This window comes from Eulemur rufifrons, chromosome 16, assembly GCF_041146395.1.
Source record: "Eulemur rufifrons isolate Redbay chromosome 16, OSU_ERuf_1, whole genome shotgun sequence".
Lineage (NCBI taxonomy): Eukaryota > Metazoa > Chordata > Mammalia > Primates > Lemuridae > Eulemur > Eulemur rufifrons.
This window is the reverse complement of record NC_090998.1, coordinates 15,070,820-15,092,967: the sequence shown is the minus strand read 5'-3', so window position 1 is coordinate 15,092,967 and position 22,148 is coordinate 15,070,820. Positions and strand designations below refer to the sequence as shown.

At 36.6% G+C, this 22,148-nt stretch overlaps 1 protein-coding gene across 1 annotated transcript in view; it reads right to left on the bottom strand.

Moving 5' to 3' along the window:
* The window catches only part of PTPRO (protein tyrosine phosphatase receptor type O), a 265,264-nt gene that overhangs the window by 71,167 nt on the left and 171,949 nt on the right, over positions 1–22,148 (bottom strand). Inside the window, 5 exon segments of the mRNA XM_069491204.1 lie at positions 5,865–6,061; positions 9,751–9,912; positions 12,044–12,487; positions 14,131–14,283; positions 16,034–16,192. Of these exon segments, the coding sequence (XP_069347305.1) occupies positions 5,865–6,061; positions 9,751–9,912; positions 12,044–12,487; positions 14,131–14,283; positions 16,034–16,192 (1,115 nt within the window).

Sequence of the window (22,148 nt, the reverse complement as noted above, 5' to 3'; positions counted from 1 at the left end):
ACAGCAGGATTTCTTGCCCATGTTTTAGATTTTTAATTCTCCTGGAAGCCATATAGACAAAGTTAGTCAACTAGATGTCTTCATCTGAGGGAATTTCCTAAAAAGTCAAATTATGAATAAGAACATGCATGTTATGCACATATGCAGTACTGTTTGATCTCTTAAAAATACATTTTAGGTGATAAAACTAATATATGCGCATTGTAAAGATTGTTCACCCAATAAAAGAACAAATGAAGTAAATTGGAAGTCTTTCTGTTCTCCCACAAATCTCGACATTTTGGTAAGCATTTTTCTCAATCTTTCTCTAACATATATACATAAATAATATGTTATTGAACCACATGTTATATTATCAATATTGCCCCAAAGTTTTCTTTTAAAATTAACAATACATTGTAGACCTCTTACTATACCTGTCAATACTGACCTAGCTCACTGATCACTCATTTTGCCTATTTAGAATTATTAGAATAACACAGGGTATAAAGAGTATAGATTGTTTAAAAGTGATATTAAAGTTCCTTTAGTTTGGTTTAGGCAATAGTTTTTTTTGTTTTTTTTTTTAATTAATTTATTTTTTTTGAGACAGTCTCACTCTGTTGCCTGGGCTAGAGTGCCGTGGTGTCAGCCTAGCTCACAGCAACCTCAAACTCCTGGGCTCAAGCAATCCTTCTGCCTCAGCCTCCCCAGTAGCTGGGACTACAGGCATGTGCCACCACGCCCGGCTAATTTTTTCTATATATGTTTTAGTTGGCCAGATAATTTCTTTCTATTTTTAGTAGAGACGGGGTCTCGCTCTTGCTCAGGCTGGTCTTGAACACTGACCTTGAGCGATACACCTGCCTTGGCCTCCCAGAGTGCTAGGATTACAGGCGTGAGCCACGGCGCCCGACCTTTAGTCAATAGTTGATTCTAATTATTCAAATGACTACCTGGAATCATAGCCACTTAAATATGTCATTATAACAAATTCATCCTAGGAAATTATACTTTTTGAAGTAAGAAGCTGCTATGTGCATATACACCACATTATTTAAAAAAATGACAAGAGGGCAATGGTATTGCAAATTACTTGCCTTGGTAACAAATTATAAGCACCTATTTCCACCCCCCCCAATTTATGAGTATTTGCTCAGCTGTGAACCTATACTTACACTTCCATCCTTCCAGGCCTTTTGATTTATCCTGGGCCTCCTTGGGGGTGTGTTGAAGGTAAGAAGAAAAAATGCTCCTGCATTCTGCTTACTAAATAATATGTTTCATTTTCTACAAGATCATTCCATACTTCCTCCCTCAATTTCCACCCATCTTAGCATTCTAATATTTTCCTTATTGGCTTAATTCTTCATTACTAAGAACTCAGTTGAGCCCAATGTCTCCCCAATTAGGCGCCAAGTCTATTTTTCCCCAGCTAAAGAAATAAGAGGAAAGATGTACTAGAGAGCATCGCTGGAAGAAATATATAACAGACTCTCAAATAATGGGGTTGAACTAGATGATGGCGAAAGTTCCTTTGAGTCTGAAATGGTCTTATTTCCACTTTACGTGATTCTCTTTCCATTTGGCCCTTTCCTGTACATTTATTGCAGTTGTTCAGGTTTTTCTGTGGAGGATCTCTACAACATTTCTATTTCTCTCCCTTGATTCAAAAAGCACCCAGCTAGGTCTGTATGATAATAAATGCTAATGCTCTTCTTTTGCGTGTTTACTATTACTATGCTCCAGACACTGCATCAAGCACTGAGTCTTTTTATCTTTATTACAACCCTACAAGGATATGTTTCTTAGGTTACAAATGAAGACACTAAGACTTACAGAGATGAAGAAGGTTGCTCAGGTTCTTCTAGCTGGTGACTGTTAAAATCAGGTCCGAAACCCAAGTCTATTTGGCTCTGGAACCTGTGCTCTGGACTCTATCAAGAAGGATGGTAGAGGTGACCCTTCCCTACAGTAGCACATGCAGTCAGACAGAAGCAGCACTGGCTGGGAAGTCAGGTCACTGGGGTTCTGTTCTCTGCTCTGATCCTAACCAGTTGTGTGACTTTGGGCAAGTTCCTTAAATATTTGGCCCCTTAACTTTATCATGTCTTCATTTGTAAAGCTAAAAGATTGATTTGTCTTTCTGTCCGGTTTTGTTGTTATGATATAGTCCTGTAAGTTGTCAGGAAGCATTCATGGACAGAACAAAAATAAATATAAATACATATATTATATGATGCTTCCTAATTCTGAAATTTATGATTACATGTGAGCCTTTGAAGAGAATACTGAGAGCACACTTACTGTAAAGAATTAACTGAGTTCTTTGTGTAACACAGATTGAGCAATGACTTTATGTTCAACATATGTTGATTAATAAATAGCACTGCAATGGTTGTTAGAAGGGATACATCACAAAACTCTTTCCTCAGAACATTTGCATACAAAGTCATGCATGAAGTAACACAGACATATGAAGTATGTGTCATCATCATATATATATGATGAGTACAAATTCAAATTAACATGTACAGTGTACCCACATAGAAGGCCAGGCTCTAAACTTCATTAACTGTTCAGATCTACTTTCCCCTTATCTCTAGCACCTCACACAGGACCCACCTTGCACACACAGGAGTCAACTGTGCTGCAGGGCAGAGTAGGGGCTCTAGCAGCAAATGTCACAGATCATCACATATACAAAGCAATGATCCTATGGTACAGTCAGTGGTATAGACAAAGTAGAGAGAGTGAGATTATAAAATAGTGAAATATTATGATTAGTATTAATATGTGTTTGGCTTTAGAATTACTCTTATTTTAGAATGATGAAAATTCTTTGTTTGACCAAATTTTAGTCAGGCTTCCGAACCTTCTCCTAAGCCTATCTGTGTACTTCCTTGTAAAATCCAGTGTTAGCGAAGAATCTTGCTAGGTCAGTTTAACAAGAATCTCCATCCTGAATATCGGATCACCCTTGATATCTGATCAGGTCCTGTGTCCCTCAGCACATCCCAGGTGATATCTGATCATCCCGGCCTGTCTTCAGCAAGAATTCTGTTAGGTTGGTTTTGCCAGAATCCCCCTGACCCCTGATATTTCCTCTTAGTAGTTTCTCATCCACTAACTACCCCCTGCCCCCTGCTGTTGCTTCTTGGCTATGAATCACCATTGGCCAGTGTTGTATTCTCAGTTGAGACCAATCTCCCGCCACCACTTCAAGACCTCATTGCATGGTTCCTATGCCTATTATGATGATCCTGAATAAAGTCTTCCTTACCAAGCTTTAACAAGTATCGTTGAACAGTTTTTTTCTCCAACAAGAGCCACATTTTGAAGTTTTTATTTAACATAAACACAGTACCATTGAATATAGAATTAAAAAAATTATTATTTTTTTGTTCTGCGTAATGGTTGCTTTAGGAAATAAGCCCAAAGCCCAAGTTAAACCCACCCTGGTGACGGCATCTTAATAGAATCCTCTGATTAATGGCCACATGACTCTAGGCTGTGTTAACTGAAGAAAATGATGATGTTCATATTTTGGAAAGAAGAGCTTTATTTCTCATAAAGGGCGGCAGCCTATGGGTGGCCATTTCAACAGGCTAGAAAGCAGAACCCTGGCCAGAAGCCAGAAACACGTGCTTTGAGGCAGGGACAATAGGAACAGGAATTTATACTGAGCGGGATGGTCAAATATAAATATCTAACAAGCTACAGGAGGAGTCAAGATAAACACCTGCCTGTGCAATGGAGCTTTATGCCCCTTTATGGGGCCCGTGCTCAGAAAATGGCTGCCTCTGGTGTCAAAAGGGGAAGGAGACGTGAAAACTCTCTGCGCATGCTTGGTAGACTGGTTAAAACCACTCTACGGTAGGTGATCTCTTATCAGGAAAGAGTGCTGGTCTGGATCCCAACATTGGTTTCTGTTTAGCCCTTAAGGAAAAAGCCTGATGGCCGTCAGCAAGGGAGGGGCTATAATGGGGCGTGTCTGACCTCCCATCCTGTCATGGCTGGAAACTCAGTTTTAAGGTTTCTCTGGGGTTCCCTTGGCCGAGATGGGGTCCATTCAGTTAGTGGGGGGCTTAGGATTTCATTTTAGTTCACAGCTAGTTCTTGAGACTTTTTGAACTTACGTTTCCTCATCTGAAAAGTGAGTGCACGTGTGTGCGTGTGTGTGTGTGTGTGTGTGTGTGCTTGTGTGTGTGTGTGTGTGTGTGTAGTGGGACAACGAATGATGGCGGTGGTGTCATATTAACATAATCCTCAAAAAGTGCTTGTGGTAACTGAGATGATGCCTAGCATGTGCTGTGGTTCCTGTAGTCCACTTTAAATATTGGTCTCCTTGCCCATAATCCTTACCAGGATATTTCATAGCCTGTTTTCTTATTTGTATTTCGAGAAGGCATTGTCAAGCTGCACTTGGACCAGCCTTTTCTGGATCATTTATCATTTACCGTATCTATCTGTACCTTTAGCCGTGGGCTTCTTATGTGAAAGACGTGTAATTTGTATATTAGGTATAGCAAGGAAGAAATGCACTTTGCAGCAGTTGAATTCTAAGTCATAGTCTGTAGGGAAACACATTTTTCTATCAACGTAAAGTGTCAGTCATCTTGGGGATGCTCAGGGAGGGATGCTAATAAGCTGCACATTGAGCTGTGATTACTGGTTAATCAGTTTAGCATATTTATTCCTTAATTTAATTCAAGTCAACGGGAAGCCTCATTCTCAAGTAAGGGCTTATCTCAGCATTCTATGGCTTTGTAGTGCTCCAAAGTCCACAATTCCTGAATTCATCTTACCAACTTAAAATTTCTCATTGTTTGAATTTCATTAAATGCCTAATTTTCCTGGGAGGAATGGAAAATCTCAAATAGCTTTCACATAACAAACATGTTTTGTGAGTATTACATTTCCAACATACTTCCCATGAATGGATAATTTAATTTTTTTTGCCTTTAGGGAAGAAAATATGTTTGGAAGACACCAAAACCCACCAAGTTTAATCTCATAAAAAAAAATAATAAAATCAGATTTTAGGAAAATAGGACCAGGCCCCAGGTTCTTAGGGCATCTGAGAGCCAGGTCCACTCCCAGCTCACGTTGCAGTTTCACGGGGGGTGGGTGTTGGTGTGTGCCTTCATTGTGTCAGCCTCCAAGAGGACCGCCAGTGTGCACACTGTCTCTGCCTCTTCTCAGTTATGATTGGTGACGGAGGCTTTTTTTACTTTATATACCTTTAATTTTTGCATTGTTTTTTCATCTAGCGTATGTTACTTTTACAGTCAAAAATTAAAAGAACAGCAAAAGTAAAACAAACAAACAAAAATCCCTCAAACCCTCTGTTGGTTGTCTTCTCCCCCGGGATGTTTTTCTGACCAATTTCCAAATCCCCTTGTTCTACCCCCACCCGTCCAACCCACCCAACCATGTTTCTCATGCTCTGCTGCTTCATCCTGTGAACTCATCTGGCTTCTCTTTATTTATTTTTGGCCTAAGCCTTCTTCTATGTGGTGCAGAAATTCTATGTTCACGTATTCATTGTTCTCACTAGATTATAAGCTCTGCAAGAGCAGGATGTTTAAAAATTACCTAGATTTCCAACATCTATCCTAGTACCTGACGCATGATAGGTGCTCAGCAGGTTCTCTTGAATAAAGGGTGAAAGTAAAAGGAACAGGGCAGGGCCTTCCTATGAAGGGAAAGGAAAATGATAGTGGAACTGAAGAGCCATTCCCTCTTGCTCCTGGCTCCTCTCCTGGCCCTTGGTAACACTGCTTACAACACGCCCACCCGGACAGACCTCAGCACTGCTTCTTGCAACTGTCTGCTGCATTTTAGCAGGACAGGTGTGTCCGTCCGTGGTTCCTTTCCTTTACCTGAGTGCAATACTGCTTTTCAAGCCTCTGGCTCTCCTTTTGCTTCTGGCAGGTCAGTGACACCACAGACACAATGGTGCTGTTGTAGTTCTCTTGGGAAGACGTCCAGGACATCAGGGCAGTGGTTGAGCTCAAAACATGGACGCTCACATGCTGGGGCTTCTCAGTCAACTCTTCAATCCACTCTCCCGAAGGACCTGCGCATTGCAAACGAGAGCACAAGGGACGTTGCACACTGAGCTGGTTGAGAGAAAAGATACTAGTTTTAAAAATCATGCTGTTTTCCTTTTGCCCGTGCAAAGAGGTTCAAAGTAAGATTGGCAGTCCAACTGGCAACTCTTCAGATCTGCCTCGCTGCAATCCCAACTCCGTGACCTCACCTTGATCTAAACAACAGCAGCCTCATCAACAGCGACAACAAAAACAGTTCTGCTGGGAGCCGGAAGCTCCACTTCAGTCCTCATGCACATCTATTTGAGAGTATTCTGGTAAATTCTTCAGACAGAATTTACTTCTTTTTTAACAAAGAGTGGGTGTGGCAGTGTGGCATTCACCAGTGTGTACAATTCCTTTGCTAGTAGGGTCGTTAGTCCTCAGAAATAATTACTCTAAAATTCAAATTAACCTCTACTACTATTCTGTAAAAAAAAAAAAGTTTAAATTTGGCAGCAGCAGGAACAAAGAAGCAGGCTGGGACTGTATTAGAGAAGAAACAGGCAGCAGGCTGCATCAACTAAAGAAGCTGGCTGAAACCTGGGTGACAATTTGAGGGAGAGCATAGGTTCCTGACCACAAAGTATCCCCACAGAAGTGCCCACCATTAGCTTTGTTCTTTTGAGTTTCTCAAGTGGTTTTTAGGGCAGTGCCTGACATGTAGGAAGGACTCAAGAAATGTTAAGGTGATGTTTATCTGCAGAAATTCCCTGCTGAAATGCAAACGTGCAACTTCCCTTTATTTGCTTAGGATGTATTTCTCCGTTCCTTAATTGAATGCTGTATTCCTAGGCTGAAACCCAGGAGAGGGAAAGGAGCGAGTGGCTCTGCTGGGCAGGGCCGACTTTGGCTCAGTGTAAATAGTGCAAGGGAAATAATAATAATAAAATGATAATGATAGCAAAGAGACATAGCACCCACTATATACTAGGCTCTGTTTTAAGTTTATATGTGTTTACATATTTTAATCCTTTCATTTTTATAACAAGCCTATAAGTACTACTATTAAATCTCATTTATCAGAGGAGGAAATTGAGGGAGAAATAGGGTAAGTAGAGCTGAGATTCATACCCAGGAAGTCTGATTCCAAAATCCATGCTCTTAACCCTGCATAAGACTTCCTGGAGTACTGTGAAATAGTGAAAAGTCTGGAGATATGAAAATTGGGCCAAGACTAAGTTTTGGTCATTATTCGTGATGCAACCTTGGGCAAATGATTTAATTTCTCTGAATCTGTCTTTGCGTCTGTCAAATGGAAAAATCATGGAACGTTCAAATTGAAAAGAACTTTAGAGACCCAGTGCCTTATTTTACGGATGGGGAAATTGAAGCCAGAGATGTGAATGACCTGCCCAATGTCACAGAGCTAATGACACAACCCAGATCTGTCCCCTGAGTCGGTGCTTGGTGACGACATATCATGATGCCTTTTGATTAATCTATTTCACAAGGTTGCTGTTGGGATCAAATGAGATAATATACGTTGGAGAAATATACAACTGAGAAGTGTAGTTACGGTTTTGAAGACTATTGGCATAGCGGAGGCATACAGAGAGGAAGTGGGAGGAAGAAAACAAATTCACTTATTTAATAGTTGTGCATTAGGACTGACCTGATAATCAACTCAAGGTAAGGGGTCACTGCAGGCTGTAGAGAAATAGATTTTGTCATCAAATATTCCTAGGTTCTAATTTTTGTTCTGACACTTGGGAAAATCACTGAATTTTCTGCAACTTGGTATTTTCTTACACGAAAAATGGGGATAACAAAAATGTTCCCTTCATAAGGCTGTTGGGAGACTAATGTAAATTTCTACCTTAATTCTTATCTCTGGGAAAGACTTCAAAAGTACATAAGTATAAATCATAATGCAACAACATAAACATAAATCTTAATGTAATAAATCTTAATGTACTCACCCAACACCAGAATATCTGAAATAGTTTCGTCAGGAAAGTGGGCTGCAAATACAATTTGCTGGTATGTGACTACACTATGCTGAGCAAAACGAAGCCAATTTAATTTGTTGCTCACTTACCCAGTTAAGTATCAGTATTTATATTTTCAGTGTCCTCTTTTAAACCAAAGGAGTATACACAGTCCATCCAAATAGCTCATTGCCACAGAATAAAATATCCTAAGTACTTAAGAAGGTTGTTCTTTCAGGGGCAGAGAAAAAACAAAATTTCTAGTGACCTATATTTTTCTAGATGAATACTAAGACGCATCTCTTTGAAATAATCATAGTTTTGAGCACCTCTGATGTGTTCTGAATGGCACTAGTCACTTTGGGTACTCTTAAGAACAGAGCAGAATGCCTGCCACATAAAAATGGTTCAATAAATATTTGCTGAATGTATAAAAGAAAGAATAAATAAGCAAATAGCATAGCCCCAGCCTAGGATTTTATAATTTGGAATGAGAAGCAAGATGAAAAAAAAAAAAATAAATCTAGAGAAAGACCACACTAGTAAGTTCTGTGCTTCATGCTGTGTGCTATGAAGCACAATAGAAAATCAGGGAAGAGAAAAGCCAGAAAGGCCAGAATTGTTGAGTAAATTTTTGTGGAAGCGATTAACACTAGCAAGGGATCTGTACTGGTGGATAAGGAAATCTTTTGGTCAGTGAAGCATTTTTATCCTCATGGGAAGAACTGAATACTCGACTTTGTTTTCATTTTCAAGTAAGCTCATGTCCAAGGTCTCCCACACTTGAAAGACATGCAAGGCAATTATGAATACACTTTCTGCACTTTGGATGGATATTTTAGGCCTTTTGCCAGCAGTGACATTTTTGGTTTTTGTTTTTAAGTAAAAATGTTGTATGAGACATGTTCAACCTTTTTAATCTGCTACATAAACTGATCTCTTCCTCTGCCCTCATCCTACCCCTCCCACTCACCTTTTTGAGGACTATTTAATGAAAGATGGTATTTTGCCTTTGGAGAAGGCAATAGAAAAAGTGGTTATTCTTTTCTAAGAGTAATTTTTTATTCCTTGCCTTCTGGTTTTTCTTTCTGCTGATCAGAGGCACATTTAACTCCTGAAAAGGTGGTGACTGAGTTTTGGCCTCTAAACTTCCAGGAAAAATAGTCTAGCTAAACACGTTACAAAGACATGCATCATGTGCAGCCTTTCGAGGCTGGCTTCCCCTCTGCTATTGCCCTGTGGGATCAGTAGGAGCTGCCATAAGAATTGACGTTGGGGCTTTTAGGATGCTATAGCTTTGGCTTCTCCTGCCAACTTTATGGAGACTGCCTGGGTATAACTACATTTGAATCTTTTTCTTTCTTTTGAGCTACAAAAGCTTAATATTCTAATGAGATTGTTTTTCACACAATCCTATATAATGTTTCATTAGGGCCCAAACTGTGTATCCATATCCTTGGAGAGTTTGTTATGGCAAGAGCAGAAGGTCAGTTTAATAAATGTACAATCATCACAATAATAAAAAAAAAATCCTCAAGTTAAATCCCTGGGTAGATTTGCTGCTATTAAACATACATATATTTCCTTTGCTATCAAAAGCTCATGGATCGGGGCCTCTCCTGACCTTGAAGAATTCCCAGGATCCCTAAGGTCTGTGAATTATTGATATCTGAGCATCATTAATCTCACCAGTTTCATTGTTCTAGAGCCCCCTGTAAGTGCAAAATAATCTTTTTGCTACTTACTGATATAAAAGCTGAGTGATTTTGCTGACTGACTTTTTCGAGTTTCACAAGCTCCTGAAGAACTAAAGGTTGTCACAGATAACTTGTATTTCCCGGGCTCCTTCAGTTCTGCAACAAATTCATGTGCTTCTTCATCCACTGTCAAATATTCAGTAAAGTTCTCTAAATAGTATATAAAAAAGAGAAGATATATCAATAGATAGCTGGAAGGGCCCTGGGTACAGACACGTCAATTGATTTAAAAAATAGGTATTTTTTATATTCTTTCCTTTCTTTGGTCAAGTTCAATTATACCTCTAAGCTATAAAAGAAAGATGAAGAACAGTTCAATTTTTTTTCATAATACTTTTAAATAACAAAACTAAATCATGGCCGGGCGCGGTGGCTCACGCCTGTAATCCTAGCACTCTGGGAGGCCGAGGCGGGCGGATCGTTTGAGCTCAGGAGTTCGAGACCAGCCTGAGCAAGAGCGAGACCCCATCTCTACAAAAAATAGAAAGAAATCATATGGACAGCTAAAAATATATATCGAAAAAATTAGCTGGGCATGGTGGCGCATGCCTGTAGTCCCAGCTACTCGGGAGGCTGAGACAGGAGGATCCCTTGAGCTCAGGAGTTTGAGGTTGCTGTGAGCTAGGCTGATGCCACGGCACTCTAGCCCGGGCAATAGAGGGAGACTGTGTCTCAAAAAAAAAAATAAAAAAATAAAACTAAATCATGGTGTCCAAATCTATAAAATTAGGCATGGGTGTATACTGCGTATCCTTATGTACTCTTACCCAGTAAAATTATGTGCAAAAAATACAAGTAGAATGTTAAGAGAAGATAAAAATCATTGGCTCTCTCATCTGGATAGAAGGGATTAAAAAATAACCAGCACCAAATATAAGGTCTTTGTGGTAACATTAAGTATCCAGGAATGCTTTAAAATATATTGAATTATTTCCAGCTAGAAATAATTCTTCTGGATAAATTTTCTGACACTTGTAATATTTTTCCTTCATCTCTTTGCTTCCAGAACTTTTAAAAGTAAGAATTATTTGCCATTGCTTCATAGTTCATCTCCTGCTGCTTATTACTTCATTTGAAGTTATCACAGCCCTTAAAAGAACACACTGTTGTCAGATAAAAGCATGATAGAACTTTCATGGAAATAGGCAGTAAAAAAAATTCTGACTTACAGGATCCTATTTGCCATAGATTATACTGAGGAACAGAAAAATAAAAGACAGATTAAGGGAACTTTTTGTTTAATATGAGCAATTCCAGGCAAATGACTTTTTACTCAAATAATTGGTAGTGACAAAGGATTTCAATTTCATCTAATATTTGGGTACAATTGAATGCTCTATCATCTAGCATAGAAGAATCCACAGATTTTATATTCTCATTCTATTAAATAAAATAAGAGAAAGCAATATGTTATATATGAGACTACACGATCCTAATGTCCCAGCCTGAAAATAAGGCTGTCATTAATAACTTCAAATTTTCACAACTTAAGAAACTTTGCCACCCAAACTACTAGACTGGAAAATACAAAATGAAATGTGTTACTGTCAAAACAAAACAAACAACAAATAACCATAAAAATCTACCAAACAATAATTTAAATATACTTCACGACCCCAATTTGCTGAATGTCATAGCTCTGCTTTCATAAATTAGTGGACTAAAATATTAAGTATGAATCTCAAAGGCTGCATAAGTGAATATGAGACATAATATAGTAACTAGAGTGGAAATACCAGTTGCTGTGTATTTTCTATTTTGCTACCAGCTCTTTTTTGGAAAAATTTGGGTGCTGGTTCCAGAGGGGCACATCCTCAAGGGAATAAGAGTAATTGGTAAGTGGGACTTGGGCCTTATGCTCTTGCGGGAGTAGTCATTTTGTCAGAAAGATTTTTTGCTGCATGTTTCACAAATTTTCATATAAGAAAACAGAAAATTTCTCTAGGATATTCCGTGATGATTAGGTCTTTAATTCAAAATATTTCCAAATACAAGGTTTTCCTCGGTGTCCTGAGATATGTGAAATATTGGGCAATGAAATGTGTATAAATGGAACTTGTGAATCACCCAAAACTTTGGATTCAGATCCAACCTATTCATTTTGGTTTTCTGTTCTCCTTCCTTGTTGGATACTTAATTAAATTCTTCTATTTCTTTACCATTATTCTTTCAATATTAGCTATCTACCATCAGTCTTTCTTTCTAAACTCAAATTTAAAAACATTTCCATTTCCTTTCTTTGGTACCATTTCTTATTTCCTCTGATTTCCCACTGCTTTACCTTCTCTTTCAATACGAACATGGAACCCATCAAAGGCAGTAGGTGGTTTTGGTGGTAACCAGCTCAGTATCATTTGCACAGGGAAAAAGGAGAAAGAGCCTGACGTTGACTTCTCCGTCTCGCTGAGTGTATTGTTGTTTTCATATTCCATGGGGAGGACGCTGACAAATTCATCTTCACTTTCAGGAGTTGCAGAAGCACTGTCCCACCAATATGGCTGGGATGTCGTTTCATAGTCACTGCTGTTAAAATCAGGCCAACCAGAAGAAATGTTGCCAGAAGGAATTTCAGAAGTTTCTTCTGTGAAATGGAAGACCTTGTCTTTTCCGATTGTATCTTGGGATCTCATGAATGATTCTTCTGGAAAACTGCCACTCTGTTCTTCCCAGTTGTTTTTGTTCAAGTTTACAATGCGAACAGAAATATTTTGAGGTGGATAAGGGGCTGTAAGAAAGAGAATTTTCATTTTCAAGTAATTCTATTATAGTAAATACTGAATCTATTGAGTCAAATACACAAGCAGATTTATAAAATAGAGTTTAATTTTACTTCCAATATATAGACATATTTACATCAAGGACAATTGTGGCTTTAAGTATATGTATTTTTAATATTTTGTGGACGTTGTGTACATGTCAGCATATCACCAGTCACATTCATGATATTATGCTTTTTGAAGTGATAATTTAGTCACCTCTAAAGCAGAGCATGGAAATATTCTTAAGTTTATCACAATCTTACTTTTTAAAAAATGTATCTCTGTCCCTGAATCTTTATTACAAAACCCCTATCTATAATATACTTGTAGCTATCAAGATAAAAATATCCCATGTGACATAGTTGCACCTAGGAGAGTTGCATACATGACTTGCCTTTAGAGATGTTAACACACATATTGGAAATATGGTTTCCTGCCTCACCTCTATAAAACGAAACATACGAGCACAAAATGAGTTTATGAACTATGGAAGCATACCTTTTTAGAGGTAAAAAATTATGAAGACATACGACATGGTCTCTGCCTGCAACAGTTTCTATCTGTCCTTCAAAAAGTAGCTCAAATATCACGTCTTCCATGAACTTCTAATGAAAATTTCTCTCTCTCTCTTTTGTGCTGTTAAATGGCTTTGTACCTCTTTTATCCCATTTATATTATTCTGCCTTGCATTACTGCTATTTGTGTAGTGCCTGTACCAGTTTTTGAGAACAAGGACTCTGTCGTACCAGTCTCTGTCTTCATCTCTCTTAGTACTTAGAACAACTTTCAGGTAGAAGGTGGGCAATTAATGTATCTTTACTTGAATAATGAAAAATACAAATAGAATTTTAGACATTGATATGAGACAAAGTAGTTATTTAGTGGAAAGTTTCTTGGTCTTGGCCTAATTAATGAGAATTATGACATCTATTGCATTTCAAAATGGAAGGGCCTCAAGAGTGATCTATCATGACCCATTCCCAGTGCTCATATGAATGACATCTCCAGCCTTCCCCTTGAGTACTCGAAGATACGTTAGGCACACACAATGTTGTTTATATTGGTGATGGGTATTTTGGAAAAAGTATTTACTTTATCCATCCATTCTTCCACCCATCCATTTGTCCATCCAGCCATCCATCCTATAATAGTGCTTTATATTAGTCATGCTACTGAAATTAAGCACCACAAGTTTTAGATACATTTGAATTCCAATATTTTCCTTTAATAAACTGAAAATCTCTACTAGAATGTCTTCCCATTACATTTCTGCCACATGGGCATTTGATTGGTTATAGAATAAGTGATGTCTACCAGATGCAAGTACTTACTTAAGTAACTTTACTTAATTACAACTGTTGATAGTATCATATACTTTTTTGTTCTATGATTACAAATCTGTGATTGCATTGATGTATTTTAGATTTTTCTTATTGAATATTTTGCTCAGTTTCCTTCACATTGATAGCAAATTTGCTTTAGATTATGAAAATATATATTTATTTTCTTTCTTAGTTCTGGAACAGAATATTTCTTAGGATAAAAATAAAATGTAGCAACATATAATTTAATTATTTTTACAGTAAATTTAATTCTTCAGAAGACTTACCAGTTCTATGCTGTTTGGGTTCATGACTGACACCGCTGTACTCCACAAGGGTACTTTTATTAAAAGTTGCCTCAGATACTAGCTGAAAGGTGATATTACTATAACATATTCCTGGCAGCCAGTGATTAAATACTGTTTTTCCCTTAAAGAAATCTGTGAAGAAAAAAATCAATTACATTAAAAATATGGTTTTCTAAATGTCACACACTTTTAGAAAGTTCCAAACAATTATGATTAAATATCTGTAAAATAATATTTCTTTTAACTTTTTCCATGGTCAGTAATAAAGAACTAGCAGAAGGCTAGAGACGAAACTGAATTTTTAGACTCAACCCTGAAGGGCTTTTCCTGCCAGAATTTCTAATAAGATTGGATACAAATGGAGTTAAATTCTGATTACAGGAACTTTTGGGGTATTAAGTGGAAAAGATAATATAAAGAAATTGTAGAGATTAGGTTTATGCTAGCAATTTACTTTAAGATAAAAACTCAAGGTATTTTGCCACTTTATGACATAATAAAAGACAATTTTATAAGAAATGATTTCACATATAAAAACTAGCCTAATTTAAAAGTAGACTGGTTTATCTGTTATTTGACAGACAGAAACTACTCAAAAAAAGAAAAAATTGAAGTTTAGATTCTGCTTAGAAAACTTTAAAGAAGAAAGAATATAGTTAAAAATCCAATCCAACTCAAAAGAAATGAGGGAAAAAAACTAAAAGTACCACTTATTGAATTAAAGGCTAAATATGGTTTAAAAAATGTATTGACTTAAAAATGGGGCATATTATTTTTAAACTCATGGCTTTTAACTCAACAAAAGTTTTAGTAATTGTGTTTTCATCATTCATAAACTAGCATTGGCATGGGATCTGTAAGCAAATAAGGTTCTGTTTATTAATTTGCAGGTAATGTTTTCATTGAAAATAAAGAATGCAATAATTTGTGGAGTTCATGCTTATTTGATTTTTAAAAAGTTTTTAAAAACACTAAATTCACTGTGTATATTTTAAAGAGTGTCTCTGGAAAAAAAATCCATGGAAGAAGGGAGTTTGTAAAAGCAGCAAGTCAAAGGGACATTTTTCCAGATACCAAGCCCTTTGTGCTTTAATACTTGAGTGCCCATTCTCTACTTTACCAATATATGTCTCCAGTTACAACCAGCCAACTTTGAGACCATCATTTGCTGCCCTCCCCTCCCCTTCTCACTGTTCTGGGCATTGTGCTCCTTCACTTGAATCCACTCCCAATGAAGCTGAACACTCTCTTTCCTCCTCCCCTCTTGCCCACCCACAACTTCTACCCGGAGAGGTTGAATTTGTTCTTCTGAATAATTTGAAGTATTAATTCTCCTGGACTTTTCTCTTTCCCCACAAGATCCCCATCAAGCCAGTAAAGGCAGAGAAATCAATTTTTGTATCTCAATGCAATCATTAGCTGATCATACAGATAAATCTATGCAAAGGAAACAAAAAAGATTGTCTTTTGATTTGAGGATAATCTCCAAAAGAAACTTCGTAAAAGGCAATCCTCTGGCTTCCCAGTCCTAGAAATGCCTCTCTGTCACACCTAGAAAGTCATGGTTAGGGGAGATGCTTCTAAACTTAAGTTTGAATTTATTTCCTGTGCCAGACATGATGCTTCTGACAAGAGTAACATGCCAGTGATAATAATTTGAATATGTCTCATGCTGTCTGCATGCTGTCTGCATGGCTCTCAGCTAATTAACCAGATGTTCTGAGCATCTTCCCAAGAAGACTTTCATGAATCAGTAACTATTTTTAATGGGTCATTTATAGGTCAAATAGGGGATTTTAAAACTTTGTTAAAGTAATAGAGAGCACCATTTGGGAAAAGCTTTGTAAACAGTCATTGATTCAGCCTTCCTTTTGCCGCTTACCTTTATATAGCATCGTCCGGAAGTCTTTCCCTTCCCAGTAGCTTATGTTTACTCTCGTGAAAACGTTATATTTTTCTGGATAATGGATTTCAAACAGGACTCCTGTTTCAGGAGAAGGTTTATAGTCATATATTGAAACACTGGTTACAGGTAGAGGTTCTATAGAAGGGAAGTAAATGGAGACAGGGGAAAGGAAGAAGAGAGAGAAAGGCCATTATCAATACTTGAACGTACCAAAGTACCAAGGATTACACCTGCCAGAACTTCACTAATATTTTTACTCTCTGTGAGCACCAAACTCCTCAGTACTCTTGAGTTGAGTGTTCTTAACAGTAATTAGTAAAGTACATTTTATATGGTTCTTTCTGCTTTTCAAAGAACTTTCATATTTATTTTTCCATTTGCTTTCTGTAACAATCTGAGATATAGGAAGAGCAAATATAGATATGTCTATTTCACATATAAATATAACGATAACTCAGAGACTTTAAGCTACTTGCCAAAGGTAATTTAACAAGTACATGACAGTCTATATCTCCAGATTCCTAGTTTATTTTTCATGCCAAGAAAATTTGATATTAATAACAGATCAGTAACAAGAAATAAATTTTGGCTCTGACCAATGATAAATACTTATGTGATCATTTATTTCTTTCTTTATGTGAACTTAGCACTTATTTCTCTATATTAAGTATAAAATTTCAAACTGTCCGATGTAGTAAAAATTATAGCTTGTGGTGTTATCAAACCACTGTTTCTACAGAAGTTTAAAAAACACTCATTTCTATTTTACTTGAGTTATTAATTCATCACAAAATATTAAAAATACTCATTTTTTAAAAACCATAGTTGATATATGTCTGCATCTCCTTCACATCCTACCCTCCTGCAAAATTCATATAAATAACAGAATTCCCATCCTTTTGAAGAAGCTATTGGGCAAATTTTACTTATATTAACTTTATTAAGAAAATATTTTAAATAATTTGGTTTAGAGTCAATTATTATATTATTGAACAAATAATTTTAGTTTAAAATTTTAGAATTGAGAGAATTCTTGGACTTCCATAGCCTAAATTAAAGCAATACCCTAGTTTAAATTTTACACTTTTTTCTTTTTCTTTTTTTTTTTGAGACAGAGTCTCACTCTGTTGCCCAGGCTAGAGTGCTGTGGCATCAGCCTAGCTCACAGCAACCTCAAACTCTTGGGCTCAAGTAATCCTACTCCCTCAGCCTCCCGAGTAGCTGGGACTACAGACATGCACCACCATTCCCGGATCATTTTTTCCATATAGTTTTAGTTGTCCAGCTAATTTCTTTCTATTTTTTTTTTTTAGTAGAGATGGGGTCTTGCTCTTGCTCAGGCTGGTCTTGAACTTCTGAGCTCAAACAATCTGCTTGCCTTGGCCTCCCAGAGTGCTAGGATTACAGGTGTGAGTCATTGCACCTGGTCTAAATTTTACACTTTTAAAATTTCAGTTTTAATAACACAAGAATCCAAAATTTGACTTAGTGCATTCAGTAAGTAATTATCGAATATCTAGTATGTTTCAATGTGTAGCTGAATAGATTTCATTTTGTTCCTCAGGGTCTTAACCCATTTTTGCTTTTGATTGAAGAGATCAAGAAAGGATTGAAGCTACATGTTAAAGCTCTGACTTCCCTAGAATTTTCTGAAAAACCAAGCCAACTTCTATGAAAAAGTTAGGAAGTTAAACCTCTTTTAGACATCAGTATATTTTGTGATCATATCTCTGCAGACTATGTGTATTCTCTGTTAAAAAGATTCTACTCTATCTTTGTCTCATCCCTGGTCTTCCTACATAAAGGTAACAGTTTGCAATGAACTTACTTATGTCCCATGTAAATAAACAAACAAACCTCTAAAAACTCTTGAGTTTTGAGTTCAAAACTTCCAAAGACGTTTTCAACCATTTGAAGGTCTTTCTTTCAACGTAGCCTAGTTACTAACCCTGTAATCTACCAAATCCAGCTATTGACTCTGGCTGTAAGCCAACCAAAATGAAAGCTAACAGACAAAGCAGCCACAGAGCAGAAACGCCTCCACTGTTGCAGTCCTGTTTCACAGCCCCACCAGGGTTTCTTCTCCTGAAAAGAGGAGTTAGAAGGCCACTCAATATTTCATGCCCTGCGGCATGAAGTCTGGACATCAAAGCCACGGTCAGATTTTGCAGTTCAAGACGTACAAGAGGATTAGAGCACAGATATTTTATTTTCTGATTTTTTTTTCTGCTACAAGCTACTTAAACTTTAAACTAAGAGAATTTCTAAAGAGCCTGCTTATGTTCATTTTATATGTTTCCTTCAGCTTCACCGTAAATGACCCAAGTCATCTGTAAATCCTAAAGTCCATGCCCGGACATGACTGAGGCATATTCAATTCAAAACTTACTGTTTTCAGTAACACTCAAATGCATAGGCTAAAAATATTTTGCTGTCTCTCTAGTTATTTCTCTCCTTATTTTTCTCTTCAGAAATTAAGTGATGTGACATAAACCAGAGCTGTCCTTACTCACACGCATTTCAGTGATGACAAAGTTAAATCCTAATCTAATTCAATAGTCCTTTCCCTGCCAGCCACTCTCTGTACTTGCCTTTTTTGCCTTAGGAACCAGGCTGGACTGGACAGAAAAATGGGATCATAGAAAATGTGAATCATTTATTATATTTATTACTTTCTTGTCCTCAGGTATTTTTATTTTCCAAAGAAATAAGGTATTACAAATTATAGTTGGAACTCCCCCAAATAACTTATCCAGACCCAATTTTTTTCCACCATGGTCAGAGGTAAATTCTTACTCTGAATTTGGTGTATGTCTTCTCATGCTTTTATTTTTACTTTTATATTTGTACATATCCAACATTATTTCATGTTTTAAAATACTAGGTTAATGGTGTCATATCATACATGTTATTCTGCAACTTTTTAATCACCTAACACTGTTTTGAGATTTGTCCATCTTGATACAAGTATCTCTAGAAACTTCATTTTAGTGTCCATTTTACAGCTATACAAACTATACAATTTATTTGTTATTCTTTTGGTAGATTGGTTGTTTTCAACAATTCATCTTACAAATAATACTGCAGTAAAGCTTGGGGACATGTCTCCTTAGGCTGGAAATCCTAGGTAGTACGGTATGTACAGCTTCAACTTGATCAGATATTGTCAAAATGTTTTCTAACTTGATTAGGCCAATTTATGTATCTACCGGCAATATATGATAATTCCTGTTTCTCCATATTCTTCTCCAACACTTGTTTGTATCAGTCTTTTTCAGTTTTGACACTTTGAGGTGTGTGAAATTTTGTCTCTGTTTCAATTTCCTGCTTATGAAAGAGATTATTTTTTCATATGTTTATTGGACATCCAGCTTCCTCTTCATAGAATTGTTCTATTCTTTCGCCTGTTTTATGGGTTTTCTATCTTCTCTCATTAATTTGTTACATAATCTTTGTCATATACTATATTTCCACTATCATTTTTTATTAATAATTGTGTTCTGTGCATTCTTTCTGGAGTTACCTTTTTTCTTGCTGAAATCTATTTACAGTTCTTTAAGTTAGGGTTGTGGGTTTTAGATTCTTCTGGGCTTTATATATTAGAAAATTTCCTTATTTTACCTTTATTCTTGATGTGCCTGGGTGTAAAATTCCAAGTAGACATATTTTTTTCCCTCAGTACTTTGAAGATATTGATTCATTGTTTTCTTGCATCAATTATTACAGAAGAGCAGACTTCTGTCAGTGGAATAGTTATTGCTTTGTAGAGGTGATGCTTTTTTCCTCTGGTACCTTTCAAACTTGTCATTTTTATTTAGCCTTGATAATCTGCAGTTTTACTATCATATATCTAGGCATGGTCTTGTTTTTGAATTATCCTACTAGTTATCATACTTACTTGGAATGCTCTATCAATGAGTGGATTTATGTCATTCTTCAAGTCTTGGAAATTCTCATAATCATCTCTCCAAATATTGTGCCCATGAATCTTTTACGTGATCTCTTAAGCCTCCTTAGCTAGCACCTCTCCCAACTCCATGCCTGTGAATTGTGTCACTGTGCTACGTTACAAGGCAATTGCACACTATTACCTTCCAGTACTAACTCTCTATCACTGTTATCAATATAGAATTTGTCCCGTCTACCAAAGCTTCTCAATTAGTCAACTTAAAATAATCAATTAAATTAATTTTAAATCAGTTAAAATTTTAAATTAATTTAAATAATTGCATTTTTATTCCCAAAAGTTTTAATGTATTTATTCTATATGTTTTTGTTATATTTCTGTCAATATTTGTTTCATTATTCCTTGATATTTTAAAACAGATGTTATTTTTACATTTATGTCTTTGGACTTCATCAACATACTGTAAATTTTTGTTAGCTTTCTATTTAAAATATAACCTGAAATGGTACAGTTGCTTTGATTCTATCCTTTTTACACAGGTTCTTTGTGATTTTTGAAACACAGACTCTAGGCTCATTTTATGCTTTTCATCTCCCCATTTCTTGCTTATTACCTCTTGCTTTTGAGATAGTTAAGCCATTGCTTCCTTTCAGCCCACCAGAGCCCCTGGTCTAAAATAAGACATACAACTTATTTTGGGGTTCTTGATATTGTGGATGATATAATGGCTACCACAGATTCATTCACTGAGGCAGAGAATAACTAGGCTTGGTCCTTGGTAGTGAGATGAGTATGTGTCCCCTGCATCTCGAGGTCTTCATACATGCATTTTGTCCTCAAATGGGAGGAATCTGTGCTCTGAGCAGAGAGCCTGGCTCTGTGCCCTGCCTAGAGTGCAGCATTTCAGTTCTTCTTACTATTCTGGGGTCCAAACTCAATCCTGTCTTTTCCAGACCCAGTACACAGAAGGCCAATTACTTCAGCCCACTTCCTCACTTTAAGTGTCTGTTTCTTTTCTGATTCACAGAGATGACTATTGCATTTTTCAGCCTGGTAATGTCCTCTGGTTTTCTTTTTGGTTTGTGGTAGAAGCAAAAAGTATATGACAAAGCAAAAATTTATTACATCATTCTGACTAGAAATCCTAACATTAAATTCCCATTTTTCTTTAATAAAAAAATTATGACATTTTATATGATAATTTTCCCTTGTTAGATGACTACATAATTAAAACTCACATTCAAATTGAAGAATATTTTATGCTTCTTAATTATCTTTGAATCATTCAAGACAGATCATGAATAGATAAGTTTCAGAAGTTCTGGACCTGATTATCTTAGAGAAGAGACAGGGAAACAAGCAAATATGGAGCAAATACTATTTAAAGAAAACAAAACTATCTCTGCATTTGTTAGTAACTACTAACTGCTAAGCAGTGCTTCTTTCTGAGATTGCTCTGTTTTGTTGGACTAAAAACTGACGAAGCAATTGGGTCAGTGATCAGCAACTTTTGCTTTTGATGTGACCGACTTCAGAATGTATCTCTTCTTCTTTTTTTTTTTTTTTTTAATTCAATAGGTTTAGGGGGTACCAGTGTTTTTTGTTAGATTTGTAACAAACTGAATTGTATAATGCTGAGGTCAGGTCATGGCTTTTAGGATAGTGTACAATGTACCCCATAGGTAGGTTTTTTTTTTGATCCCTCACCACCCCCTTCTTAGTTTCCAATGTCTATTACACCTTTTTATGACCATATAAAGAAATAAAACCATATGCCTACAACCAACTGATTTTCAACAAAGCATACAAAATCATACACTGGGGAAAGCACATCTTCTTCAATAAATGGTGCTGGGAAAATTGGGTAGCCACATGCAGAAAAATGAAACTGGATCTTTACCTCTCACTCTATACAAAGATTAACTCAAGATGGATTAAAGGCTTAAATGTAAGACCTGAAACCATAACAATGCTAGAAGAAAACATAGGGGAAATATTTTTAGACCTCGGCCTACGTAAAGAATTTATGACTAATATCACAAAAGCAAATATAGCAACAACAGAAATAAATAAATGGTACTTAATTAAACTCAAAAGATTATGCACAGCAAAGGAATCAATCAACAGAATAAACAGAGAACCTACAGAGTGGGAGAAAATATTCACAAACTATAGATGTGGCAA